This window comes from Pieris brassicae, chromosome 10 (genome assembly GCF_905147105.1).
Source record: "Pieris brassicae chromosome 10, ilPieBrab1.1, whole genome shotgun sequence".
Classification (NCBI taxonomy): Eukaryota; Metazoa; Arthropoda; class Insecta; order Lepidoptera; family Pieridae; genus Pieris; species Pieris brassicae.
In genome coordinates, this window is record NC_059674.1 from 7,193,263 (window position 1) to 7,208,311 (window position 15,049).

Genomic DNA, 15,049 nt, shown 5'->3' on the forward strand with positions numbered 1-15,049 from the left:
ATAATTTGCGTCGTACGCTGTGCAACACTGTGACGCACAGTTCAGCTTTAGTTTTTAACACTAGTACTTTTTGAAAACTTCCAAATTCTTCCTTCCATTTCGCTTCTTCTCTCATCTTCGCTTCTTCCGATCTATCTCTTATGCAAAAAAGAACTTTTGACCCAACTGTTATCACAAACGGCCTGCCCTCTTAAAAAGGTATTTTTTTTTAAATTGATACTACCAAATAAATCAGGCTCTGGATAATATTTATTTTGTTATATTAGCGGAGAATTCGAGTGACAGGAGCCTGAACTCATAGGTTGGACAATTCTGCTGATTTTAAAACATTGGCAATTAATACGAGGCGATAATGTTAATGTCCTATAAGAGAGAAAGAGAAAATATTGTATTTGATTATTAAATATTAAATATTTCAGAACCAGTTGTACGTCCTCTAATCGTGAACCCACATACAGTGATACTGAAATATCACAGAAAAGTACCGCCTTTCAAGAAAACTATCGCTGGTAAGTGGTTTTTATGAGCTCTTGCTTTTATTTATTAAGAAGAAAGAAATTAGAGATGTGGTAATGACAAGAGGTTCAAAACGATGCAACTAGACCGTTCTATGTTAATTCAAATTTCTTAAGATTAAAAATAAAATATCTTTTAAATCGCTGAATTCGTAAAAGACCGGCGATGCACCAGCGAGCCATCTGGAATTGGAAGTGTCCATGGGCGGTATCAGTTAACATCAGGTGAACCACCTGCCTGTTTGCCCCTGTTCTATTTTTTTTAAAGTTTGTCCAAAGTATATAGTAAATATTACACAGTGACATTTCGTGCATTTTTCAGGTCGCCTAAACGCGGATTGTTTAGCAGATATGTCCGTGTGTCGTGCTCGTCACAGCCGCGTCTCCTTCGGCCCCAACAACGCAATGGTGTTCAATACCACACATGACGTCATTGCTGAACTGCCACGCAGTGAGTTAATCTTTCTGTTTGATCATAGGCTAATGATATTGAATATATATTATACATAATCACTTATTCATAAAAAAAACTATAATTAAACATACTGATGTATATACGTTAGTCACGTGATACAAAATGGACACAGATTTGACGATGCTTGTAAATAACATATCTTTGTCTGTGTAATCCTAAGAGAGTGGTCGAAAAATAATGTGTGTGAGATTTTACACAAAATACGTTATGATAACTCCCACTTGATGTTTGATTATGTGCTTACAAGCATGTTACGTGACAGGAACTCATGCGACGCCATTTTACTTTCAAGACTTGTTGTATGTAATGTATTGTTTCTAAAAGTAATCAAAAATCTGTAATTGTTTTTAAAATCTTGTCAAATAGTTACTTTTACAATTTCTATATTGCTTAGTTTTTCACTTGCTTTTATATATATATATTTTTTTTATTTCTACTCTTAGGGATGAAGTCAAAAAAACGTAATTTAAAAAAATAGTTTTGCTTCCATACGTCATAAATGTTTTTTGGGCTGTTCGAGGTATTTGTTGTGTTTTCCAAAGGAGTTGGTATGGAATGAGTTTAAGGAATTAAATATTATGACACTATCTGATCGATATATTCTTGGAGCCTTGTTGTATGCACAAAAAATATAAAGAAATGTTGAATTTCACCAGTGTAATACTGAAATCAGAACTAATCTAAGCGTACGACCAACCAGGCTCCAGAAGATAAACCACTCCTTATATAGAAATTGTATTCGTTTTACAACGAACTCCCAAAGGAAAATTTGAGAATTTTCACTAAATAAATTCAAAGCCCTCATTAAACGTAAATTAATCAATAAATTTTATAAATTTGACGATTATTTAAGTGATCCTAAAAACTTGGCGATTTGGAAGAAGTTTTTTGCCAGTTCTTCTTGCCCGCGTTTGATTTGCGAATTTATCTTCTTTTCCGTTGACGTTCATAAGTGTACTTGGCCACCTATATGAATAATGTTATTTTGACTTTGAATTCTTGATACTCACACCCGTTAGTCATGGCCATGTGCTTTCATTACTAAATCTTTCTCTTAAGAACGTAGCCTTTATCGGTCCAGTGGCTTTGAGTTCGTTAAACATTTCCACTTTTTTTTAAGATTTTTATTCTTGGAAACTTTTAAATTGACAGAATCGGATCTATGTGAGCTGGGCAGATATGTGCGAGGAAGATCAGATGAGGACTGGAGCGAGACTGTCGTAGCCAGAGTTCAAATCGGACAGGCGGACAGTAAAGCCCTTTTGGTATGTATATAGAAATTATATAGAAGTGATGTTTTTAAAGAGGTTGTGCAGTTATTTATTAGCAGCGTTGGCTTCAGCGTACGACTCATCTTTGAGGAAGTAAGTATGAACCCTGGCTGTGCAAGGACTTTCCAATGGACTTTCTTTCTATGTTTGCATTTAACATTCGCTCGAACGGTGAAGGAAAACATCATGAGGATTCGTGTGTCAGGCAGAGGAGACTACCTAGTCGGCTATTATATTGACAAACAATCATAAAACAGTAATCTGAGGCCCAGACCTAAAAGGTTTTAGCTAGTGATTTAATTATTTTCTAAGTGCAGTTGATAGTTGGATGTGTAGTAATGTTAGAGTATAATCTAATTGAACAAATCTATATACGCAAATATCTCGAAAATAAATACTAGGTATATTCCAACATAGGTAATTCTGAATACATCAAAATTTGTTTAGTAATTTATGTCATATGGGTTGAGAGATATTTCAGGTCCGTTTTTCTATATCACTTGTTTAAGTAAGCAGTGTTGCTTAAGTTACGTTAATAAGGATTTTTACATATTTTAGAGACGACCAGTACATTAGTCGAGTATAATGTGTTATTGTTATAAGTACTATGTTTAGCTCATTATTTATCTACGTAATAAAAAATAATATGATGCCCCCAAAAAGTTATATAGTATTTAATCATGAATTAAAAAAAAACATTGAATGCATAAAATGTAACAAACATATGTACGTAAGACGAAGATGTTAAAATAATTGAATTGTTCATTAAGTTTTTTTTTAAATATATAATTAGTTATTAAATAAGAATCACATGAGAAACCAACCTAAAAACAAAGAAATTGTCATATTTCATTGTATATTTTAGGACACCCTACGCCGTCAGCTCCAAAGCCTACTCGATTTCTCTACCCCCGAAGACGCGTCGCGACCGTTTGCGCGACTAGTCGTGCAAGAGTCGCCGGTTGGTCGCAAGCAACTGCTCGAGAAGTTGTTGGAGGACGCCTGTAAGGAGGAGTATAGTGCAAGGGTGGGTAACTCATTATTTTGGTTTTTATCTTCGTATATGACCAGCGCTGTGGAACAACTCTGCTCCTCAGCATAATGCTGAGCCAGGGCCAATTACAACCACAGCACACCCGCATTACACAATTAAAACATTTTCTTTAAAAAATTTTTTATCAATACCAACAATAATAGATTATAAGCGAAATAATTAAATGCTAATTGCTATGCAACGTATCTGTTGAAGAGAGCCTGCAGCTGGCTATACTTTCGGGACCTGGAAATGATCACGCTTATAATAAAACTAAGAAAGCCTGAGCAAAATTACAGTACATCTTTGGCTCGTACAGTCATAGAGAGATAATATATTTTAGTATTTATTTCTTCCTGTATAGGTTATTCGTCATACTTAAACACAAAAAATCGAGTAATTATAGAAATTAAATAACTATAGTACATAGAAATATAAGGGATGCCACGTGCCTTATCGCTAACAAGCGATCTCTTCCAGGCAAACCGAGTAAGAAAAAACTAAATAAAAAATATGATAAGTGTAAGAAATGCAAAACCCAATCAATCTTAAAGAATCATTATGAATCTTTTAGTCGATAACAAATCCGGTTGTCACTGTGACCACGCACGCTGTAAATCACGCGAAACGTCGTAAAAATTTAAATTTAAAATTATGTAAATAATTATAAGTTTATAATGATAATACACAGCTTCAATCCGTTTAAAAAGTGTAATAAAATAAACATAAAAGCTAATTCACGTTTGTACAGGAGGTATTTGGATACGTTAAAACAATAAGATCTCGAGTTTGACTGCCCATTTATTATATAAAATATAGATTAAATATAATAATAAAATAGGTTACACGTGGAATACACAAACACACTTATACTATGCAGTTCATCAGCTTATTATGCAGAAGTGTTTTAAAAGATGTTAGGGTGATGGACAATCGTCAAGTCTGGCAGCCTATTCCATAACATATATTTAAATCAAATTAGTATTTATCTAAATAGACGTAATCTTGTCAACAGTTCGGCGTGTCAAGCTCGTACAGCGTACAAGTTTGGAAATTGTGCGAAGCCCTCTGGGGTGAAGATCTTCTCAATGATGGTAAGTGTATTTATTTAGCTGGTAAAAGCGTCGCTTTTTTTTCACAACCGTGGATACAGAGTCCTTTAGTCGGAATCATAGAGATTACATAATAGCGTCGCTGTCATGAATATTAGTATTGCCAGTAAATAAAAATTAACCATTATAGGTCTAATAATTTGAAGTAATGCAACTTAATATTCTATTGAAATGTCTTAATAAAACAATGTGTACTAGTATCTAGAAAATACAGTTCTAGGCTAAAATAAATGTGACACAAACTGAGGAACAACTGATATGATAGGTTTTGTTACCTACTACATATTAATATAATACCTAGCAATCGGAACGGTTAATTAAAACTTTGTCATTGTAATTACTAATGCAAGGAATAAAAATAAATACTATTTAGTTTAATTTTTATTAGATGTCAGTCTGACATTTCAAAATGGCGACGGTTGTACAAATTTTAGCCGCCGGCCAAGAAAAATATGTGGCACTGTACTTGCTCTAGGAAAATGATCACAACACTGATACAGAAATCTGCTCTCCAGACTAAGAGTTGTGGCGCTTCTCGTTATTATATTTCCGAGAATTCTATTAGCAACTTGTTATTCAAAGTCAAAGTAAAACACATTTATTCATAAAGGTAACACAACTGTTATACTTTTTCTTTAAAAAATTGTTTTAAACATGCACCATGTATCACGGAATAATTGTTATCTAATCATCCACAACACAAGCTCCCCAGTGTGAGGACCATAATTCTGTCACGAATAAAGTTTTATATTATCTATGATAGAAATTCTGTAGTCTAAAGGTATTTTTAACAGGTGTACCGGGAACGGACGAGCAAGCTATCGTGAGCCGTCACGAGGATCTTTTGAAATGGTTGAAAAATGCAGTCGCCGAAGTCACTGATGATGAATTATCGCAGCCAGTAGACATTGACCCTGAAGATGGTAACAATGAATGCTTATTAAAACTATTTTATGTAGATAATATTTTTTAATGTAAGTCGCAATATTTCTAATAAAGACAAGAAGTAAACGTAAGTAAATTATGATTGAAGCATATTTATCGTTGTTGGAGCGATATTTATATATATTTAAATTATATATATATATATATATATATATATATATATAATTTAACAAACTTTGGTATAAAAAAGGAAATTACCCAAACATTAAATTATGACGTACGTACATTTTTTGTCTCGTATATATTCCCAAGGTTTAATCAGCAGAGTTTTTCAAAATCTGCCTGCAAAAACCAACTTAAGACTTCAGGCACCTCTCTTTCTTTTATTTTTTTTCTTTGCCAGTATAACGGTTTAAACAGTACTCATCCGAAGCTGGATATATTCGGTTATGCGATCTATTTTAAGGAAAGCATTGTTAAGTGTCTATCTCGTACCTAATCCGCTGTTTTGCTGGTAATTTTTTTTCTGCTTAACTTAAATTTTTATTGTAACATTTATGTTTACCAAAATTGTCATATATAAAAGTGCTTGTAACATATACCGTAGATATAGTATTGGGGTTTCAAGTATTACGTAAGCAGATTTACTGCAATTTATATGTTTATTTTTTGCTTTATTGTAAATGGATTGGATAGTTTTGTTGCCTAGGAACGTTTAGGAAACTCGTTAAACGTTTTATTCATTCACTTGTCTCATGGAACTTTAGCGACTTGATTGAATATCGATTTTTAATTAACTGTTTAGAGATTCAATTAACTCTCTGATTTAACTACTTTACATAGAATTTTCTGTGCTTGTGATTATTGCGCCCGTAGTCTCTTCATCTTTTTGTCAATTAGTATTTATTGTTTGTCAGTACCTTCCTCTAGATGGCGCTGATTTATATATCAGACTGTAGGGTTGCCATATAATTGAATTGGAATAGGATAAAAGTATTTATTTCTCATTTCGGTAGAGTTAGATAGAGTATCGTAAAACTAAAATAAGATTTTATTCTATTTTCCTTAATATTTTTTTATATTATTAGAGCATGCATGTTAATTTAGATAATGTACATATATGAAATGCATTTATAAATGTGATTTTCAGAAAAAGATGGTCACAGCGCCCGTGTCTGGACGTTATTACTGGGCGGTAGAATCCTGGAGGCCTGCAAGCTTTGCAGGGAAAATGGTGATTTCAATATGGCAATACTGATCGCTCAGGCTTATGGTGAGTTATTTTGACTAAAAGCTTGTTTCTTTTTAATCTTTAAAATACGTAGTGTTTATAATTTTCTATAGAAAAGAGTAGAGGTAAATAACGTAGGTGTTATTTTTTTATATTATTTCTGAATGTGTGTGTTAATAAAACAAAAATTACACATCTTTTGTCTTCAGTCACCGTGACCACGCACGCTGTAAAGCACGCGAAACTTCTTGCCTATCTTATCCAATTTAATATTTTTTTTCTTACAGTGGTTGCCTGAAAGAGATCGCACGAGAGCGATAAGGCCCCCAGTTTCATTTAATTATGTTCACTTTTTATATTATTGCAACGAAGTGTTGATAAATAAATACATTAATAAATTGTAATATAACATTTTTGTTTCCGATAATGTCCAAAGGATTGACTACACTTGTAAGTGTTACTTAGATTGATGAACCCTTCAATAAGTTACAGTTTTTGTTAGCGTCGCAACCCCACTACCCCTAATTTTATGTTAACTCATGTTTTAAAAGATAGCCATTTGACACCCAGCTTCAAACAAAAAGTTTCATGTAACATATATTTGAACCCTCCAACAAGCGCCACCGAACTTAATCCATGCAATGTTTTATAAGATGCCTGAAGTTAGTCACTAATCCCATAATATACACTAATGCGATATATTCTAGATGGAAAGAAACAAAAATACCGTCAGACTTAAAAATCAATAAATTCGCTTTTGTATATAAATAGATTGACTTGAACTCGTATATGCGGTGATGTTAGTTATTTTTGCCTACGTATTTGCGTGTTGTTCCCACGAGAATGTAAGCGTGCGCCTATTTCACCATGCCTCCTGCTGGAGAGGATGTCATGTGGGACATGGTGTGATGGTTGAAGCTCCTTACAAACGTTGTAAAATACAATAAAAAAACTTGGCGATTAATAAGAGTGGCGGAGAGTTTATTGCCAGTTCTTCTCTTCCGTTCTACGCCCTTGATTTGAAAACTGGCAGTAAATGTAAAATTAGAAGCATTTAATGTATATTTCTTTTTTATTGACGTTTATAAGTGTACATCGTCTAACCTATATGAATAAATGATTTTTTACTTTAAGATGTCATTTGTTTGTATAGTCGAAACGTATTCCTGAACGTACGTGTTACGTGTTCGCGGAAAATTTAAGTTCACACGGTAATAAAGAATATATAAGCTTGTAAAACCTTTGGAGTTGGTAAACCAAGACTTGTGACCAATGTTAAGGGTTCAATTTACGCCATATTATACGCCGCGTTGGTGTGACGCCCTACATCGTGAACGTGTTCGTTATAAGATCTTGGCGAACCTATGGTCCCTAAAAGTAGCTGCATATCAGTTAATAGCATTTTTGGACTATAACGTTCTTCCATAAGAAGAACTGTTTCGGTATTACTTGATTCATTTGAATTTTTCATTGGTGTTTAATTAAACACTGTCCAAGACATGAAAACTAAAACAGATTTATTGAGATACATAAAATATTTTTACATTTGTCGGAAAAAGTTAAAATCACTTCGACGGATTTATTATTTATGAATAAGAATGTATGTTCTAAAAAGTACACAAATCACTTACGTACGTACGACCACGTCGTAGGAGATACGAGTGAGTGGACAAGATAAACCGCCGAATGGATTCCCAGGCTGCTGATATGTCTGCAGGACATTCTGACTAATAGATGTTAATAATAAGTTATAATTACAGTTAGAAATAACTGTTTTTGTATTTTGTAAATAAAAATCTTTTCATAAAGTAAATTATTTATTTATTAACACTTCGTAACATTACAATATGAAAAAAATGAACATAATTAAATCAAAAGGAGGACAACCGGCGGCCTTATCGCTTTCGAGCGATCTCTTACAGGCTAACACTGTGAGTAAAGAAAAAAAAAGTATTACATAAGATAGGCAAGAAGTGAAAAAATACATGTTATACACAGTTATTAAGACAAAACTAAACTAAAAAGATGATACATTAAAAAATCAAAGTAAAAAGACACATAAATCACAATAATTTAAGATAAGTCTCACGTCAGTAAGTAGTAAGAAAGCTAGGGATACGATGTGGACAGATAATGTTTGTACAGAAGAAATTTAAAGGAAGAATTAATTAATTTTATAGGTGACCCATACTTCAAGACTCTGGTATCGCGTCAGCTGAACATCTGGCAGGAATGCGGCGCTGATTCCCTCATCTCGAGCCACAAAAGGGCAATACTGTCTTTGCTGGCGGGGCGAAGCCCTACCGCAGAGCTTGAAGCTCTTGACTGGTTGAGGGTGCTCAATGTTTGTGCCAGGTAAGATTTCTATTTATATCCGACTTTTTAAAAGAAGATTATCGGCTTGTTTTGTATGTTTGTGATATTTTTGGAATTAGATAATATATCAACTGTTTTAGGCCTTAAATTTTTAGTTAGATATTATATCGTTTATTAAAAACTACTTAAACAATACTAAAAATAATTAAAAAATAATAAAAACATATTTAAAAAGTTTGGTCCCTGTGGCAGTGTACCCAACTAACTAGATCGCAATACACTGCGATATTTAGTTAGATTTATTGAAACTAATTGGAAACTGAAAGATGATCCAAAGTCGGAGGAGGTCTCCAACTTTGGGAACAACACAAGATTCATCAAAATTGTTTCAGTAGTTTTTGAGATATGCATTTCTGGATTGGACATGTATTCATGTTTGATTATTATTTTGTAGTGTTTTTTTAAAATATTATTATATAATATACACAAAATTAAAAACAAAGATGTGTTTTATCAAGTATGTATTGCTTTGACATCTGTTATGTCTTGTTAAAGAGATAGAACACTCCTGTTTCGAAACGAATATATATCCTTTAATAAGAGACAATATTTTTCAGATATCTCTGCCCTCAAATACCAACACTAGAGCAGATAGTGCGTACATACGAAGAACTCTTCAGCCGGGAGTCGAACGTGGATCTGACCACTGTGCCAGAAGAGAGTGTCAACATGCGTCTGCCGACACCTGATTATCTTCAGGAGTACACGGTTTCTATTGACACGGTAAATACTTTCAAACATACACATTTTACTCCATAAAGGTAAACAATATATATTTTGTTTGTTCTTACGATTTAAGATATTTATTTAAATATACTAATACAATTATATATTACGCTTATTAATTAATTGTATATTACAATAGTAAAACAATACAGTTAATAATATATTCTTGATTTAGTCTTAATATTTACATTTATCAAATTTTTGTGTTTCAGAATGGCACGTCGCGTCGGATCCTAGACCTTCGTTACGAGCTGATACGCGCGCGTGCGTTCAACACAAGGCCTTGTTTCCATCCCGCTGCGTACACGCCTCATCCTATTGACTATAGCCTGAGGTAAGACTGACTATATTATGTTATGGTCGAATAGAAAAAAATATCATTTTCAAAAATTGCTCAACTAATAATTCTTTTAACTACATATAATAATAAATTATATTAATTAGTATAAATATAGAATAATGTATTCGATAACATTTGTCGTCGAAAACAGATTTCTTGCATTGACTATTTACGCAACAATGTTTTGTTGTTGAATAATTTAATTATATAATATTCTATGTATCGATAATAATTAATTATAAAAAAAATCTATTATTATATTCACACAAACAGCCATAAAAATATCAGCAAATTTCATATTAGTTTTTATGTCATATAAGAAGTTAAGTTATGTATAATTGTCAAACTAATAAAATAGTTACATTATTCAACGTTAGATGCTCCGGCGCAGCTTTGTTTACGTATATTTATAAATTCTACAATACGGCCATGATAGATATTGGTTATGCCGTGTTTTATATAAAATAAAGGGCAAACGGGCAGGAGGATGTTAAGTGCTGCCCATAGACTCATAGGCAGGTGAGATATTCGCTTTACGAGCCCTGAAAATGCCACAGAAGAGATCCCTAAGGAAGAATGGGCCCACTGTTTTTCTCAGTGGTTCCATCGAATGCGACAATGTGTAGAGAGAAACGGAGATTACTTCAAAAAAAACAATAAAAATATTGGCAACTTTCTACAATAAGCCGTTTTTTCATTTTCTAAACCTTTTTAATGTTACCTAGCTATACATAATAATTTTAGGCATACTATAGCTCTTTCATTGTATATATTATTTTTTCCAGCTTTCTCTTGGGTTGTTGGTTCGGCAAACCGACAATTAAGTCAATCATAGGATTGGCGGAACAGCTGGAGGGTTATGGCGAGTGGCATTTAGCTGTCCAGGCGCTTCTTTACCATCCGGATGATAAAATGTATGTATTTATTTTACAATTTTTTGTTATTAACAGATAACTTTTTGCTATCCATTAATATTTTCTAAGTATATGGACAGGAAGGGACCGCTCTAATTTCGTCGTTATATCCTAAAGTCGTTACAGGCAGTCGTTGAGATAAAGACACGTACACGTGTATAGTTTATATTAATTTAGTTTTAAAAACATTTGCACACAGTTATTCACTGATACATTTAAAAAATACTCAGAATAACACATCGACCCCACGTAGTCCTGGAATGCGAGGCTGTGGCTAATCATCGTACAAAAATCCTCGGAACAGAGATCGCTTCTTGAAGCCTGTGAAAAGACTTCTGTGCTTCTGGAAAGTTAGGCTGGCTAAACTAGCCAGGACTCAACGCACAACGGACCAATACGGTCTAAGTGCGGAAATTGAGTCCACCCTACCTACCTAACACATTGAACCTGAGCCAAAAATTTAACTCTGAAACGTAACGTACGTATCCACTTAGCTGATATCTATAAACAAAAGATAAGCTAAACATCCGTGTGATTGTAAACATATGATAATATGTTTTTTTAAAGAAATAAAACTTTGTGTCTTTGGCGGCTGTCTCCGGTCGCAATATCTGAATTGGATTTCTAGAATTTGTTACAAATGTTTCATTAAAAACAGTCACGAACATAGTAGTAGATAAAATAATATATAAATAATCAATATAAATTCAAGGTACTTAAATTTAACGTCGTTATTTCTAAACGGTCCGATACAAGCGGGATCGTAATAAATCAAATCCTCAATACATTTCAAATTATAGTAATTTCGGTGGTGAATTATTTATTTATTACAGAAATACAAATATTATCCTTACAGACTCTGCCAATACGATAATGTCGAAAAACATTAAATAATTAAAATATAATAAAGTACATATATAATATTAAACACATAATTTACACAATATCGCTACTGTGAATTCACTCTGCGAACATTTAAATATATCGATGGTATCGGGGATAGTAGGAGAGTGATGTGGCCGAGAGCTGTGTACATCTCGTGTACGTCAACTATATTACAAATAAATTACAAGTGCGTGTAAGAATTCTGCCGCAAACAAAGATTGTAAACTATTATAGAAAACACTTTTTAACCGGATTGAAGCTATGTATTATTGTAAACTTATAATTATTTTAAATTTTTCCGACATTTTTAAATGTTTCGCGTGCTTTACAGCGTGCGTGGTCACGGTGACTGAAGACAAAAGGTGTTGAATGTCAAAAAGTATCACAACTGTACAGATAGTTGTATTATCTGTATTTATTGCCCGGCAGTATCGATATTAACTCCGGGGATATTGCCCCTAACTCTAAAATAATTATAAGTTTATAATGATAATACATAGGTTCAATCCGGTTAAAAAGTGTTTTCTTTAAATGTGTAAAAGCTATGTTAACAAAAGACAATACTAAGATTGTAAAAGCTTGAAAAGATTATCGTAATTCATTAAGAATCATCTCGATCACGATTCTTACATAAAAACTACATTAACGGTCCATTCGTTTAGGAGTTACAATGACGACAGACACACGTAACACACATGTAATTCTTGTTTGTGGTGTTTTATATAGATATACTGTTATATTTAGAATTTAATTGTGTTTTTAAGTCTGTTAAACAAATCAATAGTAAAAAATTGTTTCAATTCCAGCCGTGCTCATCTCATCCAAGAGCTAATTGGCCGCCACGCACCGGCGGAGGCTGATTCCTCAGTGAAGGCTCGTCTTGAGTTTGTTGAGAAGTTGGGAGTTCCACAGAAGTGTTTGCTGCTCGCTAGGGCTCATAGAGCGAAATACGAGGTTCGTAAGCTGTATTCAAACATCAGTTCAGATACAGTTGTTATTTAATTTTTCCACAGATATAGTTATAAATATTAAATATATAATATAATATATATATAACATATAAGTATATGGGCATATAACTTTAAGTGAAAAAGCAGTGCAGCAGTGCCCCAAGCTGCGTGCACGAATACGTACGCGCGGGACAACACCATTTTTTGTGCTTGCGTGCGAAATGCGTATGTCAATAGAAAGATGTCAATGTAAAGTGTCAATAATAAGAATTAATAAATAATATGTATATGCTATATATATACTTAGATTTTTTTAAATATTAGATATCAATATTACAGAGTATAATTACGTAACAGTGTTGTCAACAGAAAAGGGTCTATCCGTAACTGGTTTTCGTCTGTCAGGCTAGTTCAAGAATTAAAAATGACAATGTTGCCATTTAAACGTCAATTGTGTTGTAAATTATGTAAAAGCGACGTTCGACGTCTGTGGTTATTTTAAATGTCTGAATTTCCGAATTTTATTTTAAATTTCCGAGGCTGACATATGTAAAAAATACTAAAATAAATTATAAAAAAGTAGCGCAAATCACAAAAGGAAGTTTTGGTCTTTGAGTTATTGGATAAAGCCTATTTTAGTATTGGAAAAGCCTAATTAAAAAAAAAACCTTTCCAGCACCGTCCCCAATTAGAAGCAGAATGTCTGGTCGGCGCAGGCGCGTGGAATGCGGCGCATTCTGTACTCGTTGAACAATTGCTTCCCGAAGTTGTATTATCCGGTAAGTTTATTTACAAAATACTTTTTGACCTTAATTAAGAGATAACGGATAATTAAAGTTTTTATTAAGTATATAAAATGTGGAAAAATTCTTTTCGCTGTCAAATCGGCCCCACATGAAGTACTGTCACGTCTATCACCTCGACGCACGTCCGAGAACTATGACGAACCAGCTGCCCACTGAAGTATTTCCGAAAAGAGCGTACGAGTTCTTGAAAGACTGGCAACACACTTGTGTGCCCTCTGGCAATGTGACTGGGCTTGTGCCCGTTTTTCCCATATTCTATATAAAATAAATAATATATATAACTTGTGTACTGTGTGGCATCGGCCTTTGAGGTCGCGCATTTTAGGATTTTTTGTGGAATTATAGATTTTTTTATATTTTAGTTTATTTTGATATTTTCCAGATAATGTAAAAAGCGTCCAGCCGATAATAGAGAAGTTGAGCGAGGCCGCGCGTCGCAATGAAGTCAGCGGATGGGAAAGTGGAGGGGAGGCTCTGTACCATTACATCTATGTTTGTGATGAGGTATCACCTTTTCTGCATTGAATTAATAAATAAATAAAATAAATCAGTGGTGCTACAACCTTTTTAGGTCAGAACCTCAGAACCTGTAAAATAATATGATCAATAACGCGTAATTCAATCCCCGCATCGTAACGTTTCACAAGAGCAAAATTCGTTACGTAATACATACTCACAGAAGAGAAAATGTTTTTATTTTTCAATTTATTTCTATTTTTTTTAATGGACTCCAATATTGCCAGATACGAGGGTTGGTGTCGGCCGCGGAAGGGCAAGAGGCGGAAGATAGGTCCAGTGTCGCGTGTCGGTTGGAGGCCCTTACGCCGCGATTGGCCGCGGCTTGCAGGGCGCTTACCCTATTTAGGAGCAAGTGAGTTTTTTAATACTCTTTAATTAGTGTAATCTGAATATAAACCAAATAATAAATCTTATGATATAAATAGATCACCGCGTGCGTTGGCCGCTCGGGCAGAAATGGGTGCGAGGTTGGTGCAACTGGCCCTGGCCGGGGGACACGTTTCCGCCCATCTCGCTGCCTTGCTACAGGACTTGGACTTGCCGCCAGATTGCGCTGCGCATGCGCACTATAAGGTATTGCCATTTACAAAAAAATTCAGGAGATTGCCCCTTTTTTTTAAATTTTATTTATTATTCTGTTGTTATCAGTGATATACACACTGGACACTTAAGGCAATTAATTTGTGTTTATCTCCTTTTTAATAAATAAAAATGATGAGAAGTGTAGTGACGTGCGTAGCAATTGTAGAGGTACATATTGATATGCTAAACTATGTTAAGTATTTATAGGAATTATGTTTCGTTGTCTGATAATAAAAGTTTTAATTGATAAGACAAAAAACTTGTTTCGACTTAATCATAGAGAAACTGTATTGATGTTGCTGAAAAGGGACGTTTTTTATCTTTTCTATGGATATTAATTATCAATAATATAATTTCTTCAAAACCACGTTAAAGAATAAATCCCCTATTGTGCGTATTGCGTAACTAAACGTAAGTAATGTTATGAGT

The 15,049-nt window shown here is 33.7% G+C and overlaps 1 protein-coding gene across 3 annotated transcripts in view; it reads left to right on the forward strand.

Annotated features, from left to right (window-relative positions):
- Positions 1 to 15,049, forward strand: part of LOC123714886 (nuclear pore complex protein Nup98-Nup96) — a 53,039-nt gene that overhangs the window by 36,604 nt on the left and 1,386 nt on the right. For all 3 annotated transcript variants that reach the window (XM_045669519.1, XM_045669520.1, XM_045669521.1), the window contains exons 32-47: positions 420 to 509; positions 838 to 966; positions 2,143 to 2,255; positions 3,127 to 3,288; positions 4,310 to 4,388; positions 5,201 to 5,329; positions 6,442 to 6,564; positions 8,703 to 8,877; positions 9,456 to 9,621; positions 9,837 to 9,958; positions 10,750 to 10,878; positions 12,570 to 12,717; positions 13,390 to 13,492; positions 13,902 to 14,023; positions 14,263 to 14,390; positions 14,464 to 14,611. In XM_045669519.1, coding sequence (XP_045525475.1) covers positions 420 to 509; positions 838 to 966; positions 2,143 to 2,255; positions 3,127 to 3,288; positions 4,310 to 4,388; positions 5,201 to 5,329; positions 6,442 to 6,564; positions 8,703 to 8,877; positions 9,456 to 9,621; positions 9,837 to 9,958; positions 10,750 to 10,878; positions 12,570 to 12,717; positions 13,390 to 13,492; positions 13,902 to 14,023; positions 14,263 to 14,390; positions 14,464 to 14,611 — 2,066 coding nt within the window. The remainder of the gene's footprint in view (positions 1 to 419; positions 510 to 837; positions 967 to 2,142; positions 2,256 to 3,126; positions 3,289 to 4,309; positions 4,389 to 5,200; positions 5,330 to 6,441; positions 6,565 to 8,702; positions 8,878 to 9,455; positions 9,622 to 9,836; positions 9,959 to 10,749; positions 10,879 to 12,569; positions 12,718 to 13,389; positions 13,493 to 13,901; positions 14,024 to 14,262; positions 14,391 to 14,463; positions 14,612 to 15,049) is intronic.